Here is a 15,446-nt window from a genome sequence, read left to right as displayed (position 1 = left end):
ATTATGATATATTGGTACTGGCAAAGGAGGTCTAACGACAGTGAACCAGTTACAATTCTCCCTGCGCGCGCGGGCTGCAACGGAAAAGTGTATGCAGGATGCAATAAGAGTCCAGTAATACACACACAAAAGGCGGCTTCTAGACGCCACCTTGATCATTGGATCGTTCTTACCATCATGCTTTGCATGTCAAGTAACATCACCTTATCACGTGTATAATGCATACCAACTCCAAAGAAGCAAAATTTAGGCCATTATTTTAGACCGTAGCAGGACAATGAGATAATTATCTAAAAATGTAATATTTGTTAGGAGCCATCAGTAGAGTATAACCATCATAGCCTATTACTGTTCTGTGCCTCAAGGTGCTTTTAATGAGCAAGCCCTCCCTAATCACTGTGGAGAGTTTAGCAGTGGCTAAGGGCAACAATACACCAATTATAATAATCTCTGTAAACTATGGGCTCTAGAAGTAATCGTGCTTTCCACCAATAGTGACTTGAGATGGGAGAGATTCATGTGCGCTACGTGAACAAAGGTGGAAGCGTGTCGACTTGTGACATCGTGCGTCACTAACACCTTGCTTTATTCTTCTCATGAAATATCCGGTAGAGTCTGTAATTGTGCAATATTCGTTATGGTGTTGTGACAACTTATGGGTAATTAGTCATAACAGCAAAGCATTAAGACTTGGACAGGCAATACGGACCAGTTTGCCTACTTAAACAAATGCTGCTGCTGGAAAACATTGGCCCAATGGGTCAAAATGTTATCAGATTTTTACATAGCGAATAACACCCTTGTCCACTATTTGATTATTATTACATTTTATGTACACATGTGAGAGATGGCTATGCTGTTAACGAGCACATACGCCCATGAGTCACTTTGAGTCGATAACATAGTTCCTGCAGTCACCCGATGATTTCTCTGGGGAATTACCAAAGTACTCATGTGCTGTAAAGGTGCAAAAAAACCATGATATCATTATTCCCAATAGTAAGTCGCCTGTTGGGTACAGGTGTCAGGGCAAAAAACTACCAAATTTGTGAACCATCCACGATGATTTGTTTCACTTTTCGACATAACGCTCCTGGTAGTCGTGAAAAGATGCATAATTAATTAGACTCATTAATACGTGGTTATATTCTGCCATGTTGAATGCATATTGGTTCCTGTGACACCTATTTTCACCATCTAGGAGTGCACTAAATAACAGTGCTGCCTGCTTGACAAAACAAAAACGTAAATATTACAACCTATTTAACATTTGTAATCATAGGGCATGAAAGCATTTGTTTACAAAATACAGGACACCAAAAACTAAAGGAGGGATTTTACGATACCCATTGTAAGCAAGGGCTTTGCATGGGCGGTGTCCATGGGTTGGGGGGAGGGGACACAGCGAGACTAGCAGGTGCTGAAAACAAGTTTGGGGCGACGCAAGCTCACGCTCGCAAACGGGCTATGGGCAGGCAGCTGTACATACCAACACCTCGATTAACGGCAAGACAACATTGCCGGCAACCCAGGGGCACTGTTTCCACGAGAAATATCGTTGGGTAAGCCTTGCGGCCAGGAGGTTGAAGTTACAGAATTGCAGCAGGCCTCAACCTGCCCACGTTGACTAGCTGTGGCCTGCTTGCGCTGGGAAATGCCCTTATGCAGTCACTGTGCAGAAGTGACATTTTCTAAATAAAAATAATAATAATAAATTCTTAACAGTTGTAAAATTCTTTAAAAAAAAAACACACGCACAATTCCACGCAGAAAACCCTCTGTGTGGGTCCAAACATGTTGCGGAGGTGATAAGTATGACTCATCTGTGGTAAAGTGTGCTGACCAGGGAATATCCAGATTAAAGATTAAATAATGCAAATTTGCATTGTTTCTTTTCAGAAGAAAAGAAAACAAGTTACGTAAACAGGTCATTGTCTTGCCCTGTCATGTGGCCTGCAAAACAAAGCAATTGCTGGACCAAAAACTGAGGCTGAGTCCTCAACTGAAAACAAGCTAGGAATGTGTTTTTTTGGGATCTTGATAAAAGCCCTGACATTTGTGAACACAGCAAATGGTTTAGTATTAAATAGTTCCGTGTTTACCAAACTTGAAATCTGGCTACAGAAAAATAAAAATTCAATACAGGAAATATACAGCATTGAGCAGCTTGGCATTTTCTTACAGGAACAGTTTACATAAATAAAGCTGTGCTAGCGCTATTTAAAAATCTGTGTGTATAAATTGTTGGCCGTGGGAGTGAGAGTGCGATTCGGCAGTCATCCCGAACCGCTCACCAGGAGGAAGTAGTGGTCCTCAGGCTCGGCTCGGAGGTACTTGAAGATGATCTGCTCCATAAACCTCTCCATCAGGTCCCAGTCCTCCACCATGCCATGTCGGATGGGCCACTGTTATCAACAGACAAACGCATTCAGTGTTGTTTTTAATCAAAGCTGTTCAACATAGGCCAAAAGCCTTGGAACAGCAATGTAGCCAGCAAGAGACGGCAGTATTGCGAGTACAGCAGATAAGAATAAACATGTTTTTCAAGGTGAAAGACGTTACGGGAATTGGGGAATAGAAAATTTAGGAGAGTTACGAACTGGAGCAGTTCAAAAGTCAAGCAGTGTGCATAAAGAAATAAAATGATTATACTCTACAGTGTAGTCACTGAATGCAGTATGGATGTGATGGCAGTTAATCTGGTAGAAAAGGTCCTTGGGTCCTTGATAATGGCAAACGTATCAAGTTGTGCAGTGCGTGGGAACAATGATTGTGGGAGAAAACTATAAAAAAGTAACAGGGAGGCGAGTGATTATGTGCTCCTTAAATATGAGATGGTTTTCCACATGCAACATCTAAGAATGGTCATAACAGAGAGCCAGACGAAGGAAAGACAAATTTAACATTCCTTCTCTGGCTGCAGAAGTGTCGACTTCGTAAAACTGCCCACACAGTACCGGCTGCCAGTTTTCCAGAAGTGTTTATGCAAGTCTCAACTGAACTCAAATAGCCCCACATATATTCCAAGAAATTGAGTCATGTTTAAATGTGTGTTTTTTTTAATAGTTGCACATGTGATTGCATTTTAAAAAGATCGCCTGAATAGAGGCATATGCCAATACAGAACTATGGTCATATAGAAGACAAATATTTAACTCAATATCCACTTTAACTGGGCTTAAGTAGCTTGCACACTGAAGCCAGCAGGTGAAGCTTTAGTTTATATAATTCAAGACTAATTCCAAGCACACACTCGTTTGCGTACAATGACAACACGTGTCTTGACTTGAATGTTAATACTGGTACATGTAGAAAGAGATAGACATCACACCTAACAGTAGTAGTGATATTCTTGGTTCTTTCAGTAAAGTCACGTAGAAGGGAAATAATAAAAAATAAAACATAATATAAGACGCTGTCTTTCTGACAGCTGTTCCTTCACCTGAGAACGGCTGCTTGCGTTGTGGCCGAATCGTCGTGAGAATTTAATATTTTTATTTTATTTTATTATTTCACTTCTACGTGACTTTACCGAAATAACCAAGAATATGAATCCCGGCAGTCACGTTAGCTTTAAATCGAAAGTAGTAGTGATAGACTGGTTATATCTCAATGAGTATTTAAGTTACGTCGGTGACCCGTAAGTCAAGCACTCCGAGATGTCAACATCCGGTAGATATTAGACGGTATATAATATTACATTTTCAGAAATGTTTCCTACGTATACACACTCCAATAGCGAGGTGGGTAAAATTAGCAGACACAGTACATTCATAGACAGTCAATAACACAGAGCCAGACTACCAGACAATTCCACCTTTAGCAATCACATGGTTCAGTATTAACACCCAAGGCCCATGGAACCACAATAAGGTGCGCTCAGGATTGTTATGGTTTGGCTAAAAGGTCCAAACCTGATATGGCAACACTAATATACCTTTAGGATCCTTAGGGTTCAATATTAATGAATAAAGCTCATAGGGCTACAATAAGACATGTTTTATAACCCTTATGGTTCAGTGTTAATGCACAAAAAACAAGAAGCCAGTGAACTCAAGTAAAAAAAAACGACCGAGTGTGTGTAAAATCTGCTGGACGGGCGCGCATGCCTTGGTGGCATAGTTCGGCTTCTCGATGGCCTCGTCTCCGATGAAGAAGTCCAGGTCATCCACGCCCTTCATCACCCTCCTCTGGGACTGGTCGCCCACCTTTGCTGACTCCTTGATGGCGATGCCTGCACGTAGATGCACACGTACACACACGTAGTATCATCATCTTCTTCTTGACATTTTCCTCGCTCATGCAGGGCATTTACCTTCCTGGTCCTCCTCCTCCACTTCTTCCTGTCTTAGGCCATCTCCACATCAGCACTCCGCAGAGATATATATTTTTTTAAACATTGCAATACTGCCATCTCCTGGCCTCCTCACAACTCAAGCCGATAACACCCAGTATTCCCAGACAATCTCCCATCTACGGACTAATTCGACTCACCCCTGCTTAGCTTGAGACCCGACAAGAACAGCCAGCATTCATGATGAGAACACCCAGCATGTGAGTTTGCGACAGTGCTCATATTAGAGGAAGCTCTGGTGAGAAAATGCCTCTGACTCGGGTGTCAGCTGCATGACTCTCAATCTACAGGCATGTAACAATTTGCCTACATGCATATGTGCATAAAATCAGGGTGTATGATTCAAACTGTAAAATAGGAAGAAAAATAATCAATTCTTGACGCGTGATACTGAAACCCGACAGAAATGTGAATTATTAACTGCCTACTACATTATATTGAGTCCTTTCAGACTAATTTCAAATTAATATATACATCGCCCAACTTTTTGCATTCTAACAATTGTCTTATGTCTCCCTACGTTAAAACACAGTATGACCTAAACCATTTTGTTCCCTAAACTTTTAACTTTCAAAGTTGTATAAATCTCTCATGAGCAGAGGGAACGACACTTGCCGTCTGTTCTCCACACGTTTGGAACAGATCCTCCCAGGAAGCTTTGCACTCAGTCCAATTCAAAATTATGTTGGATGGACTGGGTTTTGTCCATTACCTCGGGTCAACAAACTGTGGCTCCGGAGCCGCATACGGCTCTAAGCCCAGTTTACCATGGGAGCCCAGTTTACCATGGGAAATCCAGTCCACCATGGAAGTCCAGTTTACCATGCGCAGGGGTCGGCAACCTTCGGCTCTTTAAGGACTGCTTTGTGACGTTATTTATTAAGGACCATGTCGTATTCACATTGCATTGTGGCTCCTGAAATATTGCATATGACGGCAGTGAATGTGAAATACACCAACGTTCTCACATGATGGGATGATAAACTGTGGCTCCGTGTTGCCGGCATAACCCAGTTTTGTGTACCTGAAACACAAGAGTGCATATTAAAACACAGCATGTCACATAAACATATTCCTGAAAATTCTTAGGATTCATCACAATTCAATTTAAATGCATACAGTATAAATACAACCGAATCTCACGCCATCATGGTAAACGGTGTCAATAAAAAAAACACTAATTGACTAGAGTTTCACCCTTTAAATGTGACACGCCTGTATACAATACAAAATGGTTAAATATAATTGAACAATACAAATATAGTGCGTGTGTTTCTATTACACTTAAGTTTTAACGTTATAAGCACAGGGAAAGGGAAGACAAGTGCTTCTTGTTTCACAGCAGCAGACAGTCTCAAGCTTTGTTATGTCTGACATTTTTTTACATTTAATAAGAGTATAGCATTTGCATGCGATGGTGGCAGAACACTTTCATTTCCCGCGCTGTTCGCAAAGCTGCGTGTATGTTAGCCACACAAACTCGGAAGACACAAGGAGAACCTGCAGCTTCATAACCGCACGGTGTGGTACTTCCAGGCCAAATTTCAACATGCCTTCAGCTTCCCCATTATGTGATCTGTGTTAAATATCTGCAGAGTGGGTCACCCACCCCAACCAACAGCAACAGCCTCAGGCAAGGAAGGACAATCATTTCCCTGTCCCGCATAACCAATGCTCCTCAGTGGAGTTGACAAATTCCCAGCAGCTTCCCACAGTTTCACCAATTTTCCCAGCAGAATTGAGTTCCCTGAAGTCAACGGCACTTATGCAATTCCCTCCCCGTGGGCCAGGGAGGGAGACTAAGCAAGATGGAACGTTTGGTGGTGGCAGCTGGGCTGGCTGAGTCATGAGCTCTCCATGCTACGCGCCCTACGCAGCTGTACCCAGCTGTGCCGACAAGTGGTTTTGCAGACATGTGCCAGTGTTGACATGGCAAAGAGGAATGGTAATGCACCTCTGATTGTGAACAGAATCAAATGCCCATAATTGGGATTAGATCCTGTGGAGTCTGGTGAATGCCGTAAAAATTCACCGGCTCAACCTAAGTTGGTAGCCGACTTCAAACAATTACAATGCTTATATACAACAAAACACTGTACCGTTAGGAAGACAAAGACAGCAGGGGGACCACAAAAATATGGCCATTTCGGTGAACGTGAACTGCTTTGGCAATTATCAGCAATTAAAAATGTAGGTGTATTGAGTACACCTAACCCAGGCACAGCAGGACAGGCGGCTGGCATTTATTTTAATGCATGGCAATGGAAATCAACAGCCGGAAAATGTCATAAAATATTTAGCTAGTGTTAAAAAGTTGAGTTAATAAAACAAGTCAAATTGCAGCGTAAAATCACAATATATATAAAAAATACCCAAGCATTACCCCATACATGTCGAGTATAATTGTGCATGGAGTACTGTACCAGAACTGTACTCATTAGTTCATTCATAATCTCAAATTTTCATCTGCCAAGCAGGGTTGCCTTAGTTTTCTAAATCTAAAGCTTCTATACAGGAAATACATTCTAGGGCTATAGATACAGTGTGCGGTTGGGTGACAAGTTCAGGGAACTGTTCAGCACAAAAGTCCTCAAGTGTGTCAGCGACAGGCGCGTCATACAGTCATAAGTGAACTTTATCTACAAGCAGGTAATAGCCAAGATTTTTAAGAGACCTGGGTAAATACGGAATAGTATCGGGAGGAAAAAAAAACTATACGCAATAAAAGCAATTCAAAGAACAATGAAGTACAACCTAAAATACAAATGAAAGTCAAGATACAAATTAAAGTGGGGGTAATGGCACAAAAATAGGTAAAGTGATGGCACAGTGGTTAGCACAACTGCACTATGTGAGCTCAGTCATGACTCACGTGAGTGACGACTGATATCGAGTCCTGCTTCCCCACCCCACTAAAAGAGCAGTGAGTTGAAAAAAGGGCTCTAAATTGGCTAAAAAAAACAATGGTATGGTCTCAAAAGTGACTAATAATCCATGAACAACGCACAGATAGTTTTTGTTTAAATTTTTAAAGCAAATTTGACATGATTCAATGAATGAGACGATACACATACTTTTAACCCAAAGCAGCCATGCAATGGGACAGGAGTTGTTGGCACAGAGGCACGAGTTAGTGCTCGGCTTTATCACGAGCTGCCAGGTAACATGATTCTGAAGGTAAGGATGGTCCATTGGCTGAGACGCACAGTATGCTGAACAGTGAAAACTGGCCCTTATTCTCATTACTGCCGATTGTATATTGACAATGTTAGATGAAGTTGGTGTCGATGGTTCTAAGGTCATGTGTGTGTTTAGCATATGAATGATACATCAATAAAAATTGATTCTTACACTTGGGATGGATGCGTCGAATTGTGCATGCAAGAATTAATTATTTTCAATTCCGTTATGTTTTACAAGGCGGGATAGAAGGTGCAGTGGATGGTACACTGTGCTATGAACCCAGAGAGCTTAGTTTGATTCCTGGCCACAGCAAACATCAATGGTGGGTGATAACTGAACTGGTACCTCTCCATTCACCAATCTAGACTGACCAGTGTGGCGTAGTATGGTCAAACATCCCACATGGCTGACATGGCACAAGGAGGTCTTCATCCAGCAGTGCAATGACAAAGGGATGTAAACGATCACATAATGTTAATGCATATTTTCATGCAACTGCTCCCTTTAAACTCTGCAGCCACCAAAGGTGCAACATGCACCAGCAGGGAAAAAAAGATCATTGATTCTTCAATGGAATTGCACTGTGTCGAGGAGTAGGGCAAATCATTACACAACTAATGTGTACAGTCTGTGTATGTAAACATTTGCCAAAGCGGCCAAGATAACATTCACCTCACGGAGAGACATTACAGTTTCTTACAAAGGTCACGTCAACGGTTGTCTTGAGTAAACGCGGTGAGACATTATTACAACTAGCCTTTTGCCCGTCCAAGGACGGGTGTATTGCAGAAAATCTGAAACTTGCAAGCAAAAAGCACAGAACGCGACGTGATATCCATTATATCCAAGGCCGCGGTGACACAGACTTATTTCATTTAAAGGTTATAATCACTTGTTCATCATGACGTCCTTTTTACTTCTATGTCTCAATAGCGTTACGGAGATCACGTGACGTGAGGGTTCTGCTTTTGTAGTGAGGGTTGTGAGTTGACGCTGAGGAGGGGGGAGGATGCGCTTCGCCCCCCCCCCCATGTGGAGTGACGTCACCCGCTAATTATTATTAATGGGGGGGGGGTGTCCATTTGGAGGACGTCACCTGTTCATGATTATTAATGAGGGGGGCTGTTCGATGTGGAGTGACGTCACCTGCTCATTATTATAAGGGGGGGGGGATTCTCCATGCGGAGTGAGGTCACCCGCTCATGATTATTAATGAGGGGGGGGGTCCATGTGGAGGATGTAACCTATTCGATGGTTATTTGGGTAAAGTCACGTAGATAGAAAAAATAACAACAAAATAGTAAAAATAAGGTTAATAAAATCGATTTACATGACTTGACCGAAAGAATAATCGAATATGAATTCCTGCAGTCACGCAAGTTTTAAGTCAAAATTTGAGGACGTAACCTGTTCATGATTATTAATCAGGGGGGCTGGTCGACGTGAAGTGACGTCACGTGCGGGACACATACATTCTTGGCTCATTATAGTAGTAAATACTACAGTGTACACGATTGTGCATACACCAACACACGTAAGTCTATAATTATCAGATATACAATTGTGATGATTCGGAGTTTACAAAGTTATTTTGGTATCATGATACCAACTTGTTTGTTCGAGCTTGTTCGTCCAGTTTTGTTCGCTCCATTAGCCTCAACGCTAACATTCGCGAATCATAATTTGCAGGAAAGGTAAAACAATTGCTTCCCACACTCAATTTGATGCGTATGGCAGGATCATCAGAATTAATTTCAATCAGTACATCTGCGCATGCTACCAATGATGTGGCGTGACCACCAATATGAAATGAGAAACCTTTTAGCCACTTCAGGTGTAAGGGTGTGCCAGCACAACACACAGGTCGCACGCACAGACACAACGATCCATATTTATAGCCTTCAAAGACAGTTGACCCAAGTGCTGTTGGCGACCACTTATTAAGGCTGGCACGACGCACGAGAGCGGTGTGGTTCTTAACCTGGGGTGCACGCACCCTCTGCGGGTGTGAGATGCCCATTCTGAGAAGCAAAGGGGTGCAGGCAGCAGTAAAGGTCAAGAACCACTGCACTAGAGGGTGGTGTGGCCTTTACCACGCCCGGCCGTCTTTGTCTCATACATTGCTGATGTTTATACATCACAGCATGTACTCGTTTAAGGCTGAGTCGACCTAGGGGAGGCCCAGGACTCGTTCAGGTATGACTCGCCACTCATATTTAGCCGTGTTCGGGAATCAAACTCAGGTTGCTGGGGAGGGCGGTAACCACTAAGCCACAGCTCGACGCACCCACAGCCCAAACGCACGCAAAAACTGGCTGGTGTGTTCGGGAATCAAACTCCGGTTGCTGGGGAGGGCGGTAACCACTAAGCCACAGCTCTCCGCACATACAGCTAAACGCATGCACAAGCTGGCTGGTGTGTTCGGGAATCAAACTCAGGTTGCTGGGTTGCTGGGGAGGGCGGTAACCACTAAGCCACAGCTCTCCGCACACACTGCTAAACGCACGCACAAACTGGCTGGTGTGTTCGGGAATCAAACTCAGGTTGCTGGGGAGGGCGGTAACCACTAAGCCACAGCTCTCCGCACACATAGCTAAACGCACGCACAAACTGGCTGGATATTGCGGGAATACTTCAGTCTAAACACACCTCACATTCCTTTACCCTGGACACACCTAGCTGGCAAGAAAGAATGTGGAACCTGCCCACCTAGAGGCTTTGAGCAGGAGTAGAAGCCATGGGATCCAGAGTGCTTTATGCCAAGGACACCTGAGGATGATGCTTGCTGAAGGAAGCCTATTATAACCAAATCGCCCAAATCCGTTCAATCATTAGATCTCGTAAGCTCAGCAGAATTAAAGCTGGTTGTCACTTGGACTGGGTGACTGTCTGGGAATGCCAAGTGTTGCAGGCGTGGGCTGTATGGTGGCCATGTCATTAAAGTACTGTACAGCAATGGAATGAATGCGTGCAGATGTTACCCCCCTTGTACTCATGGTGAATTTTCTCAGGGTTCTTCGTTTCCCTCCCACATGCCAAACACTAATTAATATAATTGGCCAAACATCCCAAAGCAGGACCCTCCTAAAAAAAAGTATAAAAGCTGATTAAGCCCTTCCTGGAAAAATATAATAGGCATTAACTATGCTTGCAACTTCTGCTGGGTTAACACTTGTGTTTCATAAGAATGCCTAGAGGGAGGGGGTGTGAGGAGAGAGGTGGGGGAGATGATGGCAGACTGATAAAGAGTGCTTGCTTTGGCAATGCAACACACCCTGAAGTTAATAAAAACTCCCACACAGTCTCACAACCGAGCGCTCGCCCAATTTTCATTGCAGCACCGGGTTACCTGATGCCAGGGCGTGTCTGCCTGCTTTTAAATGTTAGGAACAGCCATAATCCAGATTGCTAGCCTACGATATATTTTTCTAGCTTTAAGGAAGTGTTAATTATGGTGTATTTATTTATTTGAATAATGTAGTTTGGCTTTTAGGATCCAGGCTGACTGAAACAAGATGGGTTATTAAAGAAACGTGCAGATGATTTAACAATTCAAAATATACCGAGGACCATGTTTTGCCAGCGAAACTCTATAACACCCAAGGGAGAAACTGGTGGTAATTACATCACCACATGTATTTGACAGCAATTATCCAATCTGATCAAAGACACTGGTTCGAAATGGCATTCTCTCATAAGTAATGTCAGAGTCATTAATGTTCATTTGACAGCAAACGGGAACATTTCTGGTCAAAATTTTTTCTATAAATGTTAAAGCAAGAAATAACGAGGCTACTCCACCACTCACACACATTACAGTCATTACATATATTCACAAACTTAAAAATAGACATGCAGATATAACAACAAACTCTTTCTCGCTCGTATGCAACCACTCTGTCATTTACACTACTCAAGGATATCAATAAAACGTCATTCACATTTACAAACCCATATAAACTATTACCCTGTGTTGCTCATGGTAATTGCGTCAAGATAGCGTTTCCTTGCACTGAGCACACATCAGCACATACCCTGCCCATACAAAAATGCACATACAAGTTCTGTGGACTGCTTACTGACGCTGCGACTCACCCAGTTCCCCATCACCCATAACAAAAACTCGAAACATAAAAAAACCCTTACCCAAACACCCACACTCTCACCCACCCATCTTCCGCTGCCACCGTCATGTCACCCACTTGACCACACACCCAGCCACCTGGCTCTACATATTCAGCAGTCTACTCAGCCACCCATTTTACCACGCATTTAGGCACCTGTCCAGCCACCCAGCCAGTCATTCACTCAGCAACCTCACCAGCGACACACCCAGCCAGCCAATCTTTCACCCTGTCAATCAACTGGCACTACCCATCACCCTGACCACCCAAGTACCCACTCGGCACCCAATCATTCACCTGACCATACAACTAGACACTCGGGTCAGCTGCACATTCATTCAGCCACCAAGTTACCATGCAACCATGACCAACTAGACATTCACTGTGCAACCCACTCGAGTAACCAACCTAATCACACAGCTACACACCCACTCACCCAGCCACCAACTCACCCGTTCACATACTCAACCACCTATCTGTCAGACATCTACACGCCCAACCCCCCATGCTGTCACACTAACCCAACCAACTAGCCACATTCGAAGTCACCCACCCGGTCACCGACTAACACTCACACACCTAGTCGCTCACCAACACACAATCACTCACCCACCCATAGAAACAACCATCCACGGAGTCAACCACCAACGCACCCATTCACTTAAGCACCCACCCGAGCGAAACCACTCACGCCCTTTCACCAACAGAACCGACGGCGACCCACCTAGTCGCCCAATCACACACCCCGCATGGGCAACCAAGTCACCCTCGCGTCACACCAGAGTCGGCCACTCACCCCGTGCCGCAGTCGACCACACAAGCGGGCAGACGCCCAGCCATGTCAGCTCCGTCCTAAAACAGCAGCAGCGGTGGCAGCGGCGGCAGCAGCAGCAGCGGCAAAAGCACAGGACACGCACACGCGCATATATGAAGGCAGCGAATTTTACAAGAGCCCCGCAATTGATTGCATCGCGGGCAAAAGGTGGAGTTGCTGTGAAGGTGGAGCGAGTGGAAGAGGGTGAGGGGTGGGTGGACGAGAGAGCGAGCGATCGAGGCGAGGATGAGCAGCAAGGAAGGGGCAGGCAGCGCCTCACGCACCGGGGGACAGACCTGCGCTCACACTTCCGGGCGTCGGCGAAATGGCGGCGACTCTCGATTCCCCTCAGAATCAACATCGCGATTCCAGTACCTCGTACGTCGATTCCATTGAATACGGAATCGGGAGGTGATCGTGTATTAAACTAAACTTAAATTTCGATTTAAAGCTTTCGTGACTGCAATGATTCATCTTCTTTGGTTCTTTCGGTAAAGTCACGTAGAATGAGAATAAAATAATAAATTGATAAAATAAAATAACACAATAATATTCTCACGACGTTTCGGCCACAACACAAGCGGCCTTCATCAGGTGAAGGGAGCGAGACTGTCTGGTAGGACAGCGCTGTCCTACCAGACAGTCTCGCTCCCTGTCCTACCAGACAGTCTCGCTCCCTTCACCTGATGAAGGCCGCTTGTGTTGTGGCCGAAACGTCGTGAGAATATTATTGTGTTATTTTATTTTATCAATTTATTATTTTATTCTCATTCTACGTGACTTTACCGAAAGAACCAAAGAAGATAAACTAAACTTATCGTGATTGTCGACTTACGGCAAAATCTTTTATCCTGTCTTCAAATTGGTAGCGTTATTACGCTTGTTGTCACCCATGAGAGAGCCTCTCCGAATCTCAAGAGTGTTCTTTGAGTTGGGTCCTGCCAAGTTTTCGCAGTAGGCGTGGGGGGGGGGGTGCTTACGCGTAATCCCTGATTGAGAGTGATTGGCGGTGTCATTTAGGTTTAAATGCTAACTTTAGGACTATGACGCCGGCACGCAATGGCATTCTCTTGCGAATGACAACAACGAGATCTCTAAATGTCGCGTATTTTTTTACACGCTTTTATTTAACTCTGTCTGTCTGTTGTTGTAGCCTCAAATCTTGTAACTCAATATTAACCCACTTCCCAATGTGGTATCGCCTGCAAACTTGGAATACTTATGTCATACTGATGACAATACTATATTCTATCATTCAAAATAAAAAATATATATCTATTTTTAAACAATCTTTTTTATATGTCATGTTTCGGCTTGGCTCTAATTGTCCACGGCCAACTGACGTTGGCTGTAAATCACCACGGTCCCCTTACGTTGTGGCAAGCTTCGGGGCCACTTGCTGGAGTCGTGGAGTTCTTCCATTACTAGTACATTTAATTAAAGCGTGTTTAAAAAAATAGTATTTTTAAATATTACTTATTACGGTTAACAATACCCGGCAGTGTTAATCAGGGCGGCCCGAGAAATTCGAACCGTGTTCTCTTGCAAACAGGCGACGAACGGCCTGATATATTTTAGTATTCTGTTCCCAATGATTAATCTATGGTTATATTCTTAGCTCTTTCGGTAAAGTCACGTTGAAGGGAAACAATAAAATAATAAAATATATAAAACAATAAAAATTCTCACGTTTCGACCATAACACAAACGGTTGTCATCAGGTGTGTCGAAACGTCGTGAGAATTTTTATTGTTTTATATTTAATTATTTTATTGTTTCCCTTCAACGTGACTTTACCGAAAGAGCTAAGATATGAATTACTGCAGTCACGAAAGCTTTAAATCAAAATTTAATCTATGGTTCTTTAGAACCATGGTTTCTATAAGCGTGGGTGTGTGCGTTACTATAAAACGCTGATTATGTCATTCAAAAAGTTTTCTATCAAAGTATTCAAAAGTTATCGATGTTAGGAGAAAATAACGGCATAGACAGAGGAAAATATTGACCGTTTCATATTTACTGATTGGATTTACAGTCATTAGACCGATAATTGAAGGGGGGCCAGGATCGGAACTATTCAAAGGCTGCTTGAAAGTGCTTTTGGAAAATAACATTTTGATGATGAAAAGCGGCACACAGATGTAGGTATTATCTGCTATTATGACGTGCATAAAAACACACACACACACGTGGGACGACGTTTAAGAAACGTATCAAAAGCTGTAAAGTGAGCGAAGAAAGACGCATGGGGGAGGCATTTCTCACTGGAAGGAGTCGGAGGAAATGTCCCCGCGAGTTTGGCGCACAATATTCACCATCGACAAAAGTACAGGTGGCCCTTTGGGCACAGACACCATCGGTAGCCACAATCAGAATCTTTATTTAGACTGCAAGGGGAATCCGATGAGCTATGAAGCTCTTTATTTTTTTCACACATGTCCAGTATGGGCTGGTCAGCACCATCGACAGTGACCTTTGGGCACAAGACACTATTGATAGCCACAATCAGAATGTGTATTTAGATTGCAAGGGGAATCCGATGAGCTATGAAGCTCTTTAATTTTTTCACACATGTCCTGTATGGACTGGTCAGCACCATCGACAGTGACCTTTAGGCACAGACACCATCGGTAGCCAGAATCAGAATCTGTATTTAGACTGCAAGGGGAATCCGATGAGCTATGAAGCTCTTTAATTTTTTCACACATGTCCAGTATGGGCTGGTCGGCAAGAAGAGAGGGAGGATGGTCGAGACTAAAGGATTCAGGGAGTGGCAGTCAAAGGAGGGAAATCACCACGCACGTCCCCTGAGCACTTGCCACCACCAACAGAGATTTAGCGATACGTTGAAAACTCATTTCTTTAGAACCGCTAACCTCCAATTAGCATGGTTGAATAAGAATATTTATTCATACTGGAGGAATCCGATGAGCTATACAGCTCTTATTTTAGCATAAGAACGTTACAACGA

The 15,446-nt window shown here is 43.5% G+C and overlaps 1 protein-coding gene across 2 annotated transcripts in view; it reads right to left on the bottom strand.

Annotated features, from left to right (window-relative positions):
* Window positions 1-12,850, bottom strand: part of LOC116940886 (actin-related protein 3) — a 33,685-nt gene extending 20,835 nt beyond the window's left edge. The window contains exons 1-5 of one of the 2 annotated variants that reach the window (XM_032951217.2): window positions 12,772-12,850; window positions 12,458-12,513; window positions 5,323-5,378; window positions 4,110-4,234; window positions 2,295-2,405 (exon numbers count right to left, since the gene is read on the bottom strand). In XM_032951217.2, the coding sequence (XP_032807108.1) occupies window positions 2,295-2,405; window positions 4,110-4,234; window positions 5,323-5,378; window positions 12,458-12,501 (336 nt within the window). In that variant the 5' untranslated portion in view covers window positions 12,502-12,513; window positions 12,772-12,850. Of the gene's footprint in view, window positions 1-2,294; window positions 2,406-4,109; window positions 4,235-5,322; window positions 5,379-12,457; window positions 12,514-12,759 lie in introns of both variants that reach the window. The other variant, XM_032951218.2, reaches the window with a different exon arrangement.
* Between the last annotated feature and the right edge of the window lie 2,596 nt (window positions 12,851-15,446).

The sequence above is a fragment of the Petromyzon marinus genome, chromosome 10 (assembly GCF_048934315.1).
Source record: "Petromyzon marinus isolate PM22_M1 ecotype Great Lakes invasive population chromosome 10, UKy_Petmar_22M1.pri1.0, whole genome shotgun sequence".
NCBI lineage: Eukaryota > Metazoa > Chordata > Hyperoartia > Petromyzontiformes > Petromyzontidae > Petromyzon > Petromyzon marinus.
Note: the sequence above shows the minus strand (reverse complement) of the source record. Positions and strands in the feature narration are given on the sequence as shown.